The sequence below is a fragment of the Chironomus tepperi genome, unplaced genomic scaffold (genome assembly GCF_022539635.2).
Source record: "Chironomus tepperi strain 1889 unplaced genomic scaffold, CSIRO-AGI_Ctep_v1 contig_467, whole genome shotgun sequence".
NCBI classification, from domain to species: Eukaryota; Metazoa; Arthropoda; class Insecta; order Diptera; family Chironomidae; genus Chironomus; species Chironomus tepperi.
The window spans coordinates 1,065,571-1,084,730 of record NW_027226589.1 but is presented as its reverse complement, the minus strand read 5'-3'; the positions used below and the strand labels follow the sequence as shown (position 1 = coordinate 1,084,730).

The window sequence follows — 19,160 nt, the reverse complement described above, 5'->3', positions numbered from 1 at the left end:
TGCATCTGAAGTTGATAAATGGATTAAATGGGAGTGGAGGATGAAGATTTGAGTTTTAAAGTTATGTGTACGTACGATTTGAGCATGATTTCATATGCATGAATCAATAAGAAAATTTTTATAATTCAACGCTTTAAACTATAATTACACTTTAAGTTAGTAAATCTTGACATGATGATTAATTTATGATGTAAAACGTCAATTGATTCAGTAACTATGTCTGCAAATTCTACAAAGTTCCTCTCAATGCACAATTTTCCCACATTATTCATGTCAATTAAAATTTTTAATTGGCCAACTTTCCCTTCTTTCTTTAGTCTTTCAAGTTTCAAAAAGATATATTAAATTCTTTAGAAACTTAATTTTTACAATTTGGTACTTATTAAAAATTTTCATTTTGCTTTTTTAATTTAACAATTTTTCATTGCACAACTTTTGAATCTTTTAGAAAATTTAATCAGAAAGTTTATCATATTCACACAAAATTGACATACTGAAACAGAAATCTCCTTTTAGCGATTAACTGCCTCAGCCTTGGAATTATAAAAAACGGTCATAAAAATTTGTAGGAATTACCTATCCATTAAAAACTCCTCATGATTGGTGCTTCCAGTGCCGAGAAATCGCAAAAATCAGAAGTTCTGAATCCTTTGCGGTTATCCGCGAAAACTCAATGTTAACACATTGAAGACTTCCGGTTTTTTCTATGATAGATATTGGTTATCAAATTTTTTGTTTCATGATTTCTCACTGAGGCACAAAATCAAAAAACTGAAATTATTTCCATAAATTTGCCGCTTATTGCCAAAACTGTTGTTGAACATATGTGGCCTCGCTGCTCGGCCGCATTAAAAGATTTCTTCTATAGATCTAAAATTCAATAATACATGTTTTATTTATAAATATAATTGAGATTTCTGAATTTGGTTATCAAAATTTCTTCAGGTCGTTAGATAAACTGAAATTTTTTTTTCCATTTTTTTTTTGAGTTTTTTTTTTGAATACTTGATATACAAAAAAAAAATGTATATTAAATGTAGATATTAGAAATACCTACCATTAATCTGCAATTTTTAGAAAACAAAAGCGATTAACAAGGTTATTCAAAATACTTCTCAATACATTTAGCCTAGGTATATACAATACGAATTATAAGTTTACTCAGCCGATCTCGTATAGTGATCTATAAAGCACTTATCTACAAAAGTCGGTTCAAAAGCAACTCGTAAATCTAATAAATTTGAATTAAATTGGGCGAGCGATTCGTAAATCTAATGAATTTAATCTACCCAAAAAGCTAAGCCCGGCTTTAGCTCTATATTACTAAACAAGTCGGGCAGCGAAGCTCAGCCCGGCTCGTATAGTGATCTCATATGTAAACCCAAGTCGGGCGAGCGAAGCCAGCCCGCTTATAGTGATCATATAAATACGGTAATTAATTTCGGGCTAGCGAAGCTCAATACCTCGATAGTTTAAATACTTAATCTACAAGTCGGGCGATCGAAGTCATCGTGTGATATCAATATTTCTACCCAAGTGCAAATCGTAGTTGATCGATATTACTGTAAACCCTAAGTCGGGCGAGCGAATTTTAACCCGTCTCATATAGTGATATATAAGTACTGAAAAATTGAGCGAAGCTAAGTGTTAGTGATCTATATTAATACTGTATTTTCAAAATTTGCATCAAAAATATGTTGCCGTGAATCAAAAATAGTTCGAGTAAGCTCTTAATGTTCGAACGCAGTTCGGAGTTGGTTGAGCGAAGCTCACAAATTTTTCTTTGCAGCGAAGCGAAAGGCGTGAAAATTTTCAAACATTAGAATTTGAAAATATGTTGCCGTGAGAAGAAAAACAGTTCGAAAGCTCCATTAATAGTTCGAACGCAGTTCTTGGTTGAGCGAAGCTCACAAATACCTGTAACGGAGCGGAGCGAGTACCGTGAAAATTTCAAACATTCCTGGATTTCGGTATTGCCGTGAGAAGAAAAACAGTTCGAGCCGAAGCTCGAACGATTATCCCGGTTCACTTGTTGATGACAAAATTTTTGCGACCTGAACGGGAAGCGAGTGAAGGCGTGAAAATTTTCCAAACATTATTGCATCATTATGAGGAAATTGTTGTGAAAAATTATCATTTAGCGAAGCTTTTTCGAACGGTTCGGACTTTTGATCGAAGCTCACATTTTCAGATGTACAAATGTAAATTTTCAGCATATCTTTTGTTGCCGAACATTCCAAGCCATCTAATGTAAGCGCATCTAATTTTGGCAAACCCTATTGAACAAAAGTAAAATTCTAACTCATATCATATGTGTAGAAAAAAACAGTTTCAACGAAATAAGCTAAAGTTGTGTCTGCTTTGCCACGAAATATAACATCAAGAACAACAGCAAAAATAACGCAAAAGGAAGAATGTCGTGAAAGTTAATTGATTGGGAATGATTTTAGAGCTTTAGATGTTGCTAATCGATAAAAAACTAGTGTATCGGGTAGAAACCCAATGCGGATATATTCACACCGATCCATAAAAAGTCTCGCGGGTAGGCCAAGCTTCGAAAATTTTCTCAAACATTAAAAACTGCAAATGTTTGAGGAATCAGGCTCCAGCGGGCAGACCAAGTTCGAACGCAGTGGCAAATGTTGAGGGTTCAGGCTTTTGCAGAACGGAGCGGTGCAGGCGTGAAGCTTCGCTTGGCATATCTAAAAATTTTTGAGAAGATCAGGCTCGAGCGGGCAACATTAATAGTTCAACGCTTCGCTTGACACATGTTTGAGGGATCAGGCTCCAGCGGGCATAAATATAATAATATATAAATAAAAATAATAATAACCATTGATTTTGAAATTTTGTATGGAAACGAAAGTTTTTTGCATTAGAAACTGCATATCTATGAAAAGATGGCTGTTCCTGGCATGCCCAAAATCTAATCAGCTCTTCTATAGAGCAGCACGGATCGATTGCAAAAAACTAGAAGTCTCTATCGAATGTCTCATTATTGAGATTTCTTGCTGAAGATTAACTTGTTTGTTTGTCTTGTTTGCTTGTTTGCTTGTTTGCTTGTTTTAATTGTTTGCTTGTTTGCTTGTTTGCTTGCTTAAAGAAAGCGAAAATTTTTCGATTTTCCACTCATTTTTTTGCAATGCCTCAACCAATTTCAAATCTGTTTTTTGAATTATGGTGAGTGAATTCCAGGATTTACAAACTTTTTGCTACAGAACAAAACTTCTATTATGCTTAGTTTTGCTACAAGTAATCCAAAAAACTGATTTTCCAATCTGAACAAATTCAATACATTCACACGATGAAAAGGTGTGAATATATCTTTGAAAAAAAATGTTAGAGAACTGTATAATTTTACTTACATATTAGAAATTTCTTCTGTTGCATTCCTACTTTTAAATTTTATGAATGAAAATATAAGTTGACGAAAAATTGCTTTTGTTATGTGAGTGAAATTGTTGATTATTCAGTATTTCATAAAACTAAAGTGCATCTGAAGTTGATAAATGGATTAAATGGGAGTGGAGGATGAAGATTTGAGTTTTAAAGTTATGTGTACGTACGATTTGAGCATGATTTCATATGCATAAATCAATAAGAAAATTTTTATAATTCAACGCTTTAAACTATAATTACACTTTAAGTTAGTAAATCTTGACATGATGATTAATTTACGATGTAAAACGTCAATTGATTCAGTAACTATGTCTGCAAATTCTACAAAGTTCCTCTCAATGCACAATTTTCCCACATTATTCATGTCAATTAAAATTTTTAATTGGCCAACTTTCCCTTCTTTCTTTAGTCTTTCAAGTTTCAAAAAGATATATTAAATTCTTTAGAAAAAAGTTCTTAATTTTTACAATTTGGTTTCCTTATTAAAAATTTTCATTTTGCTCTTTTTAATTTAACAATTTTTCATTGCACAACTTTTGAATCTTTTAGAAAATTTAATCAGAAAGTTTATTTTTTAGTTCAATTTGCTAATAGGAGAAGATGATATTGTACGTCTGTTTGTTTGTCCGTCCGTCTATAGCTTAACTACTAATTTTTTAAAAAATTTAATTTTAATTTTTTATGGAACTCCATCGAGTCCGGACTTCCAAAGCCTTGCTTTGGCCAACTCTGCTGTAAAGGTTTTAAAAAAAAGTTTAAACGAAAATGAATGATTTTTGATGAACATTTTTTGATTATCCACTTCATTTTTTTTTTGGAAATATCTAAAACAGTTAGTTTATTATTATGTGACCCAGACGTGACAATTCTATGTATTTTGAATTTTGTTGGTCCTCAGGATGTGATTTAATAGTTCAAATCTAGAAGATTTACCGGAAATATTGCGATAAATTGTCAATAATTGAGAACCCAAAATTCTAAATATACGAAAATATAGGTTTAAGTGTAATCTACAGGAGTAATATAGAAATATATCAGCTCTTTAGGAATGCAAATTAAAGTGAACAGATTGCGATGGGCTGGACATGTTATCAGATAGTATTGCACTTGGTATCGGATCAACTGATCTTTTCGACCAGCGAAGTAAGTAAGTAAGTAAGTATATCTTTGAAAACTCTCAAAATGTTAGAGAACTTCCAAAATATAAATATTTACTGTACATATTAGAAATGTCTATCTATTAACATTCCTAAAAAACAATTTTATAATTTTTCAATATTCATCATATGACTCCAAAATTAATAGTTTTTGCGATCTTACAAGAACAAGTATTGAGCTTAAAACGAATTATCTAGCCGATTAATTTGCAAACATGCTAACTTAATGACCTGAAGCATTTTTTTGTAAGATTGTTGTAAGCAGTAAAAATACTTCAAATTTATATTTCATTTTTACTAATATTTTCTTAAAGTTTTCTTGCCATAAAAGTAAGGTATCCTTTTGTTTGTCATCATCGACAAAAGATTTGATTATTTTGGATGATTGGTGGGCAAATTTAAAAATTTGATGTTTAGCATAGGATTTTGAGTTAAAAAAACCAAAATTTTGAGATCAAGTTGTAAATCATAGTTTGATGTAACATTTCCAAATTTTGAGGTAAAACTCTGACATTTTAAGATAGGCTTCTAAATTCTGACCCACACATCCCAAATCTCCCCCAAAATCTTAACAATCAAAAACAAATTTCCTTCTACAAAACTTTTATTCTGTTTTATCTCTTCACAACTATCTAAGAACTTGTTTCTTTCATAAAAACTTTTACGTTCCTTAATTAGCACTCAAAAGCGATATGAAATCTTATGAAAAATTTTCTGCAACGCTGAAAAAAAACTAAAAAAAAAACTTGTAAAACATTCAACAAGAAGTAAAAAAAAAGTTTTCCAATTAAATTTAAGGCAAAAAAAAAACAAATCTTGAGCTGCAACTTCTGTTTCTTAATTCAACCAGCAGATTTTTTCAACAAATCAATTAAAAGTTTTCTTATTTTTTTATTCCATTTTATGGCTGAAGGGGGAATTTTATGGAGAGTTGGGCGGTACTGACTTAATTGCTGATTTTTTTTATATTGAAAAAAAAAAATATCTGTGAATTTTTAAATGAAAAATAATCAAAAATTTTGTGAATTGCCGGAAGATAAGTTATAATTTTGAAATATCTGTCAAGTTTTGATTGGCATATTTTCATTATTTTAGTAGCTTTACGAGATTTCTTGTCGATGTTTTGACTATTTGACTATTTGACTTAATGGTGTTCAGTTCTAAAATTATTAAATCACACAACCTCAATGCATCTCCTAGTCAATAAATATTATTTGAAACAATGCTCATAAATTTTGATGGACATCCCACACATCTTATTTAATTTTGTTTTGAACTTTACCTGGAACATTTTTCTCATGAAATAATAATTAATGAGCAACACATATGAATAAATCATCATCATAATCAGAAACATCAACAAAATTAACAAACTTTTTGGACGAGCTTTTTCTGAATCAAAATCAAAAAAGTTTTTGTGCTTTTACTGGGAAAAAAATCACCAAAGCGAAAAATTTGCTTTTACGTCTGAATGGCTAGCAACAAAATTAAATTAATTGACGTGGGGTATATGAGTTTTGAACTTATAAATGTGAATATTTACATGCAATATTTGGAGTTAGACGAGATACATACATAATTTCTTAATAATATAATCACCACAAAAAATCAATCAGAGCACACGATTTTTTATGCATTTTTTATTAAGTGTGACTAAAAAACACCCTTGCGCCAAAATGGCAAGATTTTTAGATGATATTGCCAGAATTCGAATGCAAGATTTTTGTTTGACAACGATTTTTGCCAGACTATCCAAGATTTTCCATACATTTAAAAATCTTTACCTGCACGACAATGCCCGAAAACAGCACTAAGTTGGACCAATTTTTTTTTATCGGTCCGATTTTTGCAAGATTTTGCCAGACAAATCCTCCATCAACCAACATACAAATTAAGATATTGCGAGATTTTTAATTAAAAAATTTATATTATTTCTATCTTTTTATTCTCTTTCTTATATAATTCATAAGCGCATTCTTGGGATTCGAACCTTCAATCGCATGTTTTGAAAATTGTTTGAAGTCCAACACTTAACCGCTGTCTGAAATTATATAATTTTCTGTATGCAAGCTGTATGTAAGCTACTGACGCTTTGGAAGATAAATCTTTGAATAATCGGATGAAAAAGTCTTTCGAATATCGGACAGAAATTAAAAGATATTTTTCAAAAAAATTTTTTGGAATTTTCTGAAGATTTTAAAAATTTGTTTCTACTATTCTATAAATTTAATCATTTCTTTTATTAAGCAGATCTTGATCATATATCCAAAATGATCAGAATGGAAGATAATAATTTTGCAAAAAAGGAATTTTGCAATTTCCTTGGCCAATTTCAATTTTGTGTTAAGATTGTGGGTGAGTGGAAGTGGCTCGGTGGCGGAATGGCTTAGTACCACTTGACTAGTGACTTTTTGCGTCGACAAAATCTCTGTAGAAATTCTAAAGAAATTCTGCATGAATGAATTAATTCATGAATTAAAAATAAATTATTATTTTAATGCTTTCTAAAAAGCAGTTTCTGTGATTTTTTTTTATCCAAGTTTAAAATTAATTTTGAGTAAAATTTGGTATTTTTTTTCCTTCATTTTAACACAATTTTCTATTTTTTCACGTATATTAATAGTTTTTTTTAGAATTAATATGGATTTTATGATGCAGTATTCTTCGCTAAAATGTTGAACATAGCTCTAGCGTTTCTTATAAAAGGATAAAAATATTATGGACCCTATTATTATTTAAAATATTATGGTGAAAACCCCTTAGAAAAATCATATTTGTCCTCGATTTCCATGGAAAAATTTTAAAAATTGACATTTAAAATGTAAAAATTACCTTGTAAATTAGAATTTTCAATCCCGATCCTGACTTTTGAAATTTTCGGGATCCCGATAGCGAGAAAGCATATCAAGAAGTTATTAACGGCCCATATAAACCTTTCATCCGCTTTTCATACAAATCTTTCATCCGGCCCATATAATCTTTCAAAACTTCTGTCGACGCAAAAAGTCACAATCGTTGGTAGGACTTCAATGTGGAGGCGCCACCACCAGAGTCCGAACTCCAAAATAAATGGATTCCGGACAAAGTTCGGACTTTTTGGACTTTTGGAGTCCGGACTCCGGATTCAAAGTCCTGCCAACTCTGCTTAAAATTGAATTTTTATTCATGAAAAATGAAAATAAAATATAACTTTTTTTTTTTTTAAAAAAAGGTCTTTCTGTACCATGAAAGCATACCTAACATAATAAAAAATCAATTTAGAGCAGCACCAAAAATCGTCAAAAGCTTTTTTCAACCCCAAGATATCCTTCAAATATTCATATAATAGATTATGGCTGTCTCAGAAAAAGAGATTAGTAGCAGAACTTTTTAGCCACTTATCGAGTACTAAACAATATTCTCATTTAATCAATTTTTTCAAAGGAGTTATTTTTTTACGCAGTATGAATTTCAATTCGTTGCTGACTTTCGAAGCAGCTTGTAGTGGATGACTTCAATGAAGTAAACAAATTGTTCTTGGGGCGATGAACTTGAAAAAGTTTGTTTATCTTTCTACGAATTTTGATGGATCAGAAGGTTAAATATTGACATTATATTGTAAAATTTATTAATTTTTTAAAGTAATTAGAAGTTATTGAAATAAATGGTGAATTTAATTGCGAGATTTATCAATTTTTAAGCTTAAATGAGATAAAAATAGCATTTTTAAATGATCTTAGAATTTAAAAAAAAAATTGTTTAACTTGACTTTTATTGTGCAAAAACTTTTCAAAATTTTTAGTTACAAATCGAATCAAAATAAATTCCATAATATTTGCTTATATGACAAGATAAAGCATTTACACAATCTGTATACATTCTCACCCCATTAATATCTCCCATAAATTCCTTGAACAAAACAATTTAAATAGTTGAAAAATAATTGAAATTCTCATTAGGAAATAATTGTGAACTGTAAATCTCTCCCTAACATCCATTTATACATCTACACTCACATCATAAGCCAGATTATAGCTTGTAGAAAAGTTTTTTGTTGCTTAAAAGTTCCCAAACCACCACATGTAATTTCCATTTTATTGGATCATCCCACATGTAATAATTTCAAACTTTATTTTTAAAAATTAATTTCTGTTCATTCAAAAAAGAGGAGGAATTGAATGTTCTTTTATGCTGCTTAAACCAAAAAACCTTACGAGTACCATTAACACAAAATTTATATTCATTTGAATTCAAAGTTTTGCCTTTTTTGTGCCTCATCTATCAACAAACTTCCTGCAAACCTCAAAATTGTTTCTGAAATGAAAAGTTTTTTTTTTTTTGAGATTCAAACTCGTTCTACACTTCGGCTATTACATATGCAAAGAAACACTATAAAATCATTTATGGCATGTGTGAATGTTTCATGGGATTTGTAATGCTTTTGTAGTTCAATCATTAAGTAAAAGAAAAGTTTTATGTTTTTATGGCATCTAGCTTGTATCTTTGCAAATTGATATTAACAATTGAATTAAGTCTTCTCGGATCGAATCCTCAAACTTCGAGTCTAAAATATGGTATTTTCTGATTGATTTGAAATTTTGTTCTTCGGAGTCAAATTAATGTTTAACTACTATGATCGAGCAATAAAACTAAAGTAATGCTAGTAACAAAAGTCAAATGCGTTCACCAAAATTGTATCAAAACTTTTCAAACCGTTCAAAAAGCAAACTTTCATTCACTTCTTCAACAACTCAATATATCTCTTTTTTTTTTTTTGAATATAAAAAGAGTGATTATCTTTGAGTAAAAGCAGACATAAGTGTTTTTGGGTAGAATAATATGTAAAAAGGGTAACAAAAAGGAAAACAATAGTTCCCACATAATTTTCTATTTTCTCATTCAACCATGCGTGAAAATATAATCGGAAGGTTATATGGCGAAGAAGCTGTAGCTGTAGCTGCAAAAATTTTTTCATTTCCTTCATCCTACTTTTTATGAGGTTTGTGAGGGGAATTTTGGTTGAGTTTTGACTGATTGTCAGGGCTTTAATATGACTTATTGAATGAAAATTTTACAAATTTTAAATCAACCCAATCAAACGATCTAAGATTTAATCATCTCGGGTCGAGTAAAGTAAAATTCTATCCTTTTGTGTTGAACGAACATATCTTCTAACAAAAGATCTATAAAAATAAATTGACCAGACTAGAACCTAGATTTTTTATTCTAGAAATTATTCATAATTTCCTAAAATTGTATTGATACAGTTATATGTCGCCTTACATAAAATGCGTTTTAAACCAATTTGATTCGCACAAGATTCTTTCTAATTGCCACCCTATTTTTTCAACTCATTCAAGCTAATCCCACAAAATTCTTGTTTCATTAAATCCCTTTTTCTGTGAAATGGAAAATTAATAAATTTGAGTTGTAAGGTTTATGTATTTTTTATATTCGAGTGAGTAAAAATCAAGAAAATTTTTGTAATTGTTGAGATGTTTAGATGGAGAGGATGAGGAAATAATGAATGGAAAAGTACATATTTTGTTAATTTTTATATTCACATTGTAAAATGATATTTTCAAGAACTCTAATACCATTTTGGTAAAATAAACAGATTATCATGTAAATAAAATTTTTATTATCAAAATGGGAAACTTTTGGAAAAGTAGTTAATAGTAAATAAATTCATCATTAAAACCGTATGAATCATTGAATTCAGCTGATGTTTGTTAATATAATTATAGAGAGGTAGTATTTGAATTCAAATATTTTACGGTCAATACTCCGTATGACTACATACATATACTTTTATCAACTAAAATCTCTCAAAAGTATCAAAATTCTATAAATAATACAAAATTTTGCAAGATTCAGTACTACAAAGTCTTAAAAAGAAGTAAATATAGTTAAAATTTATTTAACAAATTTTTAAGCAATACTTTTTTGCTAAATTTTGCTCGAAATTTTAAAATTTAGAAAACCATTACCTAAAACTATAAATATGAATGATATTTCTGTGGAAACTTTCGATAAACTTTGTTTTCTCAACTTTAATCTGCTGGTAAATTGAAGATCAATCCAGAGATCAAAAGGTTGTAAATAATTTCAGAATCAAAATTAAAAAGGGTTTCAAGCAGAGCCTTTTAAGAATTTTTAATATGAAATCCCCAGTGGATATGTTTTGATTCAGGGTTTTCAATACCTGTATCAAAATAATGATATACACAATAATTTTTGTTAACTATTTTGCAATCTTTAATTTTTGCACAAAAATTAGTTCCAATAATGGATGTCTCAAAAAGGCCTGTTAATTTTTTTTTTACTTTTCTTCGTAACGTAAATTTTTATTTTAAAATAAGTTGAGTTCGAATTTTTCGACAATCTAATGTTGAAAAACTATTAAAAAATATAATTATAATTGTTTGAAAATGAAGCAAAATAAAACAATAAGAAAAATGCAAAATTATATCAGCAAGATTAGCAAATCGTTTCTTTTTGAACTTATCTAAAAAAAATAAGAAGTAAATATTGCGGTATTAAAAGGCTTAATTCCCCGAAATTTCCCAATCTAATCTTCAATTTTAAAGCATTTTTGATTAGATAAAAAACATGTAAACCAAATAAAAATAATATTTTGTGTACATTTAGTTGTTCTTTTGTTAATTTACGTATCAATTCATTTTATTTTTAAGAAATTTTTAATAAGTTTACGTGACAATATGGAGATAGAATGCAAATTCAGTTACGCAAAACTAAATTTTGAAACAGATGAGTTTTACGTTTGTGAAATCGACAATCAAAAAATACATTTTTTATCAATTCTTGATATAAATGAACATCATTTAATAGACAAGTCTAATCAAGACGTCTACTGTCTTTGGATCAAAAATTGCAATATCCAAAGAATTCCAAATGGTCTCTTTAGCCACTTTCCGAACCTCAAAATTCTCAAAATTGAAAATTCAAAGTTACTAAAGCTTGAAAAATTAGAAAATTGTAAAAATCTGGAAGAATTTTCAAGCATCAATAACAGTGTAGAGTTTTTGCCTGGAAATTTGTTCGAAAACTGCAAACATATTCAAAAAGTGTCATTTTCTAAAAATAAACTGAAAATTATTGAACCAAATGTGTTTGATGGTCTAAAAAATTTAAAGTCTTTAGATCTCCGAGATAATTTTAACTACAACTGCTGGTATTCAAATTATGAAAGTTCTGCATGTTCATCAATAAATGAAATCAGAGAGGAACTGATTCGAAAATTCATCACTTTAACATCCAAAAGAAATAAAATGTTTGCGAAAAAATACCAAAATAAAATCAAGCGTCTGAAAGGAAGCCAGCAGAAAATAAGGATCAAATCTCAAAATTTAGAGCAATCGTACAAAATTCTGTCACAAGAAAACCAAAAGCTCAAGAAATCACAGCAACATTTGCAGCATCTGGTCCAATACATGACAGCATCAGAAGATAACCTAACCAAAGACCTACAATTCTTAAAGCAATCTGAAATGAGCTCAAAAATTAGCATGCAGCTAGAAAAGTCTAAACATCTCCAAACCTTTAAACAATCCAGCTTAAATTTGGAAATCAAAACTTTTCTCCAAAACCAAAACTTTAAAGACTTTCGCATTCAAATTGATGATTGTGAATTTCAAGTACACAAATTTATCCTCGCAGCTCGAAGTCCAACCATCGCTGATTTTATGTTGCAAAATTCGAATGCAGACTTCCTTATACTTGACGATATTTCTGTAGGAATTTTTGAAAAAATTTTGACGTTTATTTACACTGATGAACTTCCACTTGACGATAAGGACATAAACTATCTTCAATTGTTTGCAGCAGCTAACCAATTGGATATTGCTGAACTAAAAAAATTTGCAGCATCAAAGATTATGGACAACATCGATCAACAGAATGCAGTTGAGATTCTGATGTTGGGCAATAAGCATAAACATTATGAAATGAAGCAAAAGGCTTTTGAAGAAATAAAGAAGTCGTATCCTGAATTTCCGCCAATTTGGATGGACAAACCTAAAAAGGTTAAGGATTTTATAGAAGTTTTTGGTGAATATTATTAAGCTTTTTTTTGTTGATTTTTAAAATAAAGTTTTTATGAATTTTTTTTTCAAAATTAGGAGTTTTAAAAATTAATTTATATAGTGTAAAAAATTTTATGTGAAGCAGCTGAGCCACAAAATTCTTGTTTCAATCCAAACATGCAACAAATGAGTCTACTCGCGAGAACCTCTTTCATATCCGTTGCATACCTATTCTATCTTCATATCTTGTATGCTTATGTAGCATATTAATACAATATCATATTGTAATAAATAAAGAAAAGATGTGTGAATAATGAAAAAAAGTGTGCGATGAAAATTGCAAGCATGTTAGATAAGATTAAAAGCATGAGAATGCTATAAAATGAGGTTAATGAAATAAACAATATGAGATTTTCGTCACTTGTATGCTTTACTGTAAACACTTTCATAGAGGAGGAATCGAGTAGATTTTTTATATTAAAATTTTCTTGTTATAATCAAAATGAGAGAAGGGATTAAAAAATTACAAAAGTACTCGTGTTATTGATCCAGAGACTTAAGCGCATTTTTGTCCCAGCGTCCCATCAAAGTTTCAGACGTACAAATCAAGATCCAGTAAGATTCAGGTCACTTCCAGACCTACAATTTGTGTGTCGCAAATCACACAAGCCATTATTATCAATTACTGATCGCTGGGACAAAAATGCTCTTAAGTCTCTAAGACAGTGTTATTTCACTGCGTTTACACTAGGGCTTAGACGAAAAAAAAGTTCCATTTACTTAGATCACTAAAAACTTTAAAAAACTACTTCTATTAAATAATCTGAGTGCTAAAACACAAAATAAATTTAACTAATTTAAACAGGTTTTACGCTTTGTTTCACAATGCATTGAATGAGCATTGAAACTCATTATTTATAAAATTAGAAGCATTTTTGTCAAAAAATTCAGATTAAGTAAAAAATTTTCAGTGTCACAAGTCGATTTTGTTTTTGAAATTTTAGCTTTATTATAATGTTTTATTAAACATATTATACATCAAAATGTTCGTTTTCAAAAACCATACAGGATAAGTTATTTAAATATTACCACAAATATCCCGGAAAAGAGATAAAAGCGAATTGCATCACATTTCTGACACTGAATTTTCGAACGACTAGGCCCACTAGAATTTTGACACTCATTTAGTTTTATCGCATCAATTTTGTCTCAAAAATGAGAAATTATTCTATTGACAGGTCAAAATAACTTCCTGATTGAACTACTAAATTTTTTAGTTTCTTCAAAATTGAATAATTAATCGTAGAATCTTTCTTCTTACAATATACTGCTGCCTCTAATTGCCATAAAAATATCGAAACTTATTTTCTGTCTTCATTTAATTATTTATCCCATCCGTTCCGCATAAAAGTTCCTTAATACATAAATTATGTTTTACTTGTGTTATAAGGCTTAAAGATTCATGCAGTTTTAGATTTCTTTTCAAGTCCCATATATCTTAATAGCTTCTGCTACTATTTAAGGACTTGAATTTACATCTAAATTTGTTATTTTGTTACTATAAATGGAACAAAACAAGATTTTGAGAAAGGATTGGCAGATTTTAGATACAAATATCCTATTAAAAATTTTAAAGGTAATGCGGCATAAATTTTCGACTTGCTTTGTTCAGTCGTTTGTTCGGAAAACGACCTAAAATTTTGTCTACATCGAGTTATTGCGGCGACGGGCATTTAAATATTGTTAAAATACTTTTGTTAAATAATTTTGTAGTTTTTACTGAAAACTTTTTAGTATTTAACCGAATTGATTTTTAAACACGAATGAAAACTTGTTGCATTTCGCAGTACTTATGTTAAAATTTGCTTTATTTCACAATTTACCGTAAAGTTTCTAACCATGGGAAGAAAGTAGTGTTTTTTTTGTAACGAAATATAAATTTTTACAAGCTATTTAAATTTTGAATTTCTAAAAACCCTTAAGTGAATTCGGCCTTACTGGATCTTGTTTTGTAGATCGGGAAGGTGACTTGGAATTTAATTGATCTTGTTTTGTAGCTCTGAGAAGTCACTTATCAGAGAAGTCATAGTACCAATAAAAAAAAAAATTTAAGGGTAATGAAGAACAAAAACCAAAATTGTTTACCACCTCTACGAATTTTGAGCTATTGAATGCAAAAAACCCGAAGGCTCTAAGTGGATCCTGCGAAGATTTTTTGTCTAGTAAGTCCAGTCAAAGCGGACCTTTAAACGCATTACTGTTGAAGGAATATAATCAGTGGGCAAACGTACCAGTGTGTAAAAAGCTAGTGGGAAATTAATCAGTGCGGAAAAGCACAAGTGGGTAAAATGTCAGTGGACAAAAAAAAATTATTCTGAAATTTAAGTTTTAAACGGCAATAGCCATAATTTCTTTAAAAACCTAAATATGACAGCAAGGACAAAATCAATTTGTGGGTCAAATTTATTTTCAAGTCTCAATTGACTTGGAATTTTCCATCTCAATAAAATGAGAAAATTCATCATGTTGATTTTCTTTATAAAAGATATTCTTCCTAGTTTTGTACGTTGGCGGATAATTCAGTGCTTACATTTTGACTCAGCTTATATTCATTAATGATATTGTAGCTACATCAAATGAATTGCGAAATTATTCAGAAAATTGTCTCTTTTCAATTTCACTTAGTTTTCTTTACACTGATGCAATTTTTTTTACAAATGCTTTGATGTTGCGATTACAACCTTCTTTGCTGGAATTATAGTTGACTTAGGAAAAAAAAATAAATTGAATCTGATGACGCAAATTTAAAGTTGATGAGCTAATTATGTAACTAAAGATTATTTTTAATGGTTTTTTAGATTAAGATGTAAATTTTTTCATCAACTTAGATTAAGATAAATGATTACCTGAATTTTCTAACCATGTATGCTCCACGAGACTCAATCGAAAATCATTAAAAATAAATAATAACTAAAACAAATTGTATCAACTGAAATTCAAATGAAAATAAAGCATAAAATCACATCCTACTTATTACCTATTCAATTTAATCTCAATTGTATTTTAGAATCACACTCCGCGACTCTCCAAGAAATCTAAAAATACGATATAAAATTTATTCAAATTATAATGTGACCTTATTTTTTAACATCCTATCCTCTCAGAGACAAAAGGATCGTCTTGAAATATTCAACTGGCAACCTTTACACGGTCAATAATGGAAATGACACCAATTCGCATACACGAATGAAATGGAAAAAGGAATTGACAACAGGCAGAAAACAAATTATCTTGTGACTTTCACATTTGACTTTAGATTTGCATCAATTTCTTACCTCAATAAATTTTATTCGCCATCCTTTTACACTGTACGCACAGAACATATTGAAGATGTTATTGTCCTCCATTTTTTTGTCCTTTCTTTTTTTAGCTTAGAAACATTCTCAAGCATGTTGAATGCTATTTGTTAAAGAGATTAATCGGATAACAGTTCCTTTCATATGAAAAATAAAAGAATTTTCTTCGAGATCCTTTTTTTCTAGTTCAAGAAATATTCTGTTATTTTAAGCAGCAGTAGGGTAAAGTTAACGTGTTTAATAAGGAATTGAGTATTTAGAGCGTCTTCGATCGACTTTTGGAGATAAACTTGCTTGACATTTTTATTGTTATTAGTTTTACCTTCTGAACGCAGCTCAATGTTCTAAATTCAATTAATTCGACCATCGTCGAATTTGACTAACTTGACAATCATAATAAAACTAGCTTTACGTAGTCAAGTAAGATATTACAGCTTGGAGTGAGTTTCAACAAGTTCACCTAAAGTGTCATAACTAACCACACTAAATCTTTTCTGAAATTCAGCATTAGGGAAAATATTTTAATCTACAGAAAAATTTCATTTCCACAAAACATTTTTATTTCATTTTTCTCTTCATATATTTCGCAAGCGATGATGCCATGCCGATGGTCTTAGACGGTGAAGAAAAACAAGATAAAAAGAGAGCACATTTTCATTCCTTGAACCCCACAGTCTCTGTTGTATGTATGGGTGTGCATATGAGTGGAAAAATGAAGTCCTTATGTGGATTTTACTATGATTATTGATTTTCCTTATTTATTTTTATGTATTTTTAAAATATTTGTCATATTTCTTTAGTAAGTTTTTCTGTTAAGTTCTATCAATCATTTAGCAATCTCAGAAAAATTCTGACGGAAACTACAACAAGGGGTAAAAAAATAATAAAAAGAAAGAATTTTAAGTGGACTTAAGAAAGCCGTATGGAACAAAAAGTGAAGGGAAATGAAGAAAAAGGTCAGCATATAAAAAAGGAATGAAAGGAAGATTAAATGTGACCATAATTTAACAATTTATTTTCATTCATCTGTGTAGTTTTAAGCTTTATGTGGTACATTATAGTACAAAACGGAAGAAGAAAATTTTGAGAGGATGAAAGCCGTTTTTTGATATTTTGTTTACGGATTATGATTTTTTCACAAGTTGCTCTTTTTTTGGGCTAACAGTATGTTTTCTTGCTGTCGGGATCGGGATCGGAATTTTCCGAGAAATCCCGAAAATTTCAATCCCGGTCCCGAAAATTTATCGGGACCTGGATTTCGAGAAAACATAGCTAACAGTTCAATATTGAGAAACTTGGTTTAAACTAGAGTTTCTGGAAGTGGTTTTCTGAAAACCGCATAACCGTACTTTTTGAAATGCAATTTTTAAAAAACCTAGGTTTTAGAATTTTGCACAAAAAATAAGTTTTGAAGAAAATTTTTCAAAAATAATTTTTAATTTTCAATTATGTTAAGAAATTGGACTGAAATGTTGCAAACTGATTAAAACAAATTTAATTTAATTCATTTTTTTATAAAAATTGTAGGAAAATAGCAAAAACTGCAAAACGGCGTTTTTACAATTTTGGAAATTCACATAACCGTGGTTTTGAATAAATGCGATTTTTTAGAAACCCTTATTTAAACCTTAGAAAACTTACTATTGACTTAGCATGACGCCCAAGTTCCGTTCTAAAAACTAATAATTTCGTAGTATCTTACCCCTTGACAACATGACAAGCTCACAATTCATAATTCATCTTCCATCTCAATAATTTTTCTTTATGTCCATTGAACAGCTTTTTAGATGCCCCAAATTGATGCTACACTCAATAAATCAATAATTCAATATGGCATATGTCAAAATATCTTTTGATGAAGGTGCAAAGAACTTTTCACATCCATTTTGACCTGTGACTTTTCATTTTTTTTTTTGACCTTAGTCATTGTTTCATATTTTTTGCACTCAATTTAAGTTCAACGTGGAGAACCTGTGTCACGGAATCTCCATCAATATTTGATTTATGACCTGAAATGTTGAGTTGATATGTTGAATATTGAGGAATTCAGCACGGATGAACCTTTTGTGGATTAATCTTGTGGTTGATAAACTGAAGTATATTGAGGTTATATTTATTCATTTTTTTTATCTCTAAACGAAGATTTATTTACAGAATTGATCTATCAATATTTTCTCAAAAATGTGAAAACCAAACATAAAAAATGATTAATTTTCTTATTTTTTCTCTAAAATTTTTTATTTTCCAAAACGTCAGCAGAAAATTTATTAAAAACTTTTCAATGCGTACATTTTTTATGTTTACATAGAAAACAATTTCGAACATAAATATTGTCCAATAATAGGAAATTAGAAAAAAAAATTGATATACAAGGAAAAAATTTGCTTAGAAAAATATTTGCACAAGAATGAGAGGAACTAAACATGCAGATACGAAAAGTGCTTAATTTGTTCTTTCTCTGCTCATGGTTTTATGTCATGTACATCTCCGATTGAAGAGCAGAGTATATGAAATACTTGAGATTAAAGTTTTATGATGGCAGGGGTTTGTGACTGAAGCATAACTTTAAAATTTGACTAATTCAAATTTCAGCAACGTTGCTTCAAAATTTTGGAATGAAAATGTAAAATTTCAGCCAAATAACTTAAATAATTGACAATATTACCTAAAAATTGGATAAAATAAACTCCAAACTCAACAACATAAACTCAACATTCAATAACAAGGCCGAAAATTATTTTTAAAGTACTCCAGCAGCAATCGACCATGCCCCTCCATTTCGAAGCATCCATTACGAGTAAACTAAGCTATTCTGTTAAAAAAGAGATGGAAGCACTTTTATAAAGAGTAAAAGTCCTTAATCAATTGATTGTCGAGACTCCTTTTTGTTTTACTGGCAATAAAGGAGGAAACTAGGAGAAACTTTTTTCTAGCTGACATTGCTCCCATTATCCATAATTCATGCATATCTTAGCATTTTATAGCTATTTTTATTATTTTTTTTTCTGTTTTATTGGATTTTGTATTGTATTGGAGTGATGCTTTATCTGTTTTATTTAAAAAATTATCAAATATTTTCAGGAAAAGATGCGTAGGCCTGCAAAAACTCCAGAATTGTAATATACCATAACAATATCATTTTTGATTTGATTTTTCAATTACGACGAACTCTCAAAAACGCAATTATTCATTAATAATTTACAAAATGTATATGGTTGTCTTTT

General features: G+C 29.5%; 1 protein-coding gene across 1 annotated transcript; it reads left to right on the top strand.

The window, feature by feature from the left end:
• The first annotated feature begins 11,989 nt into the window (after nt 1-11,989).
• Nucleotides 11,990-12,619, top strand: LOC139099319 (uncharacterized). Its single transcript, XM_070651743.1, has one exon. The coding sequence runs from the start codon at nt 11,990-11,992 to the stop codon at nt 12,617-12,619; it is 630 nt and encodes a 209-aa protein (XP_070507844.1).
• Nucleotides 12,620-19,160: the final 6,541 nt, after the last annotated feature.

Coding starts and splice junctions, on each gene's coding strand:
- LOC139099319 (XM_070651743.1), top strand. CDS start 11,990: ATGACAGCATCAGAAGATAACCTAACCAAAGACCTACAATTCTTAAAG.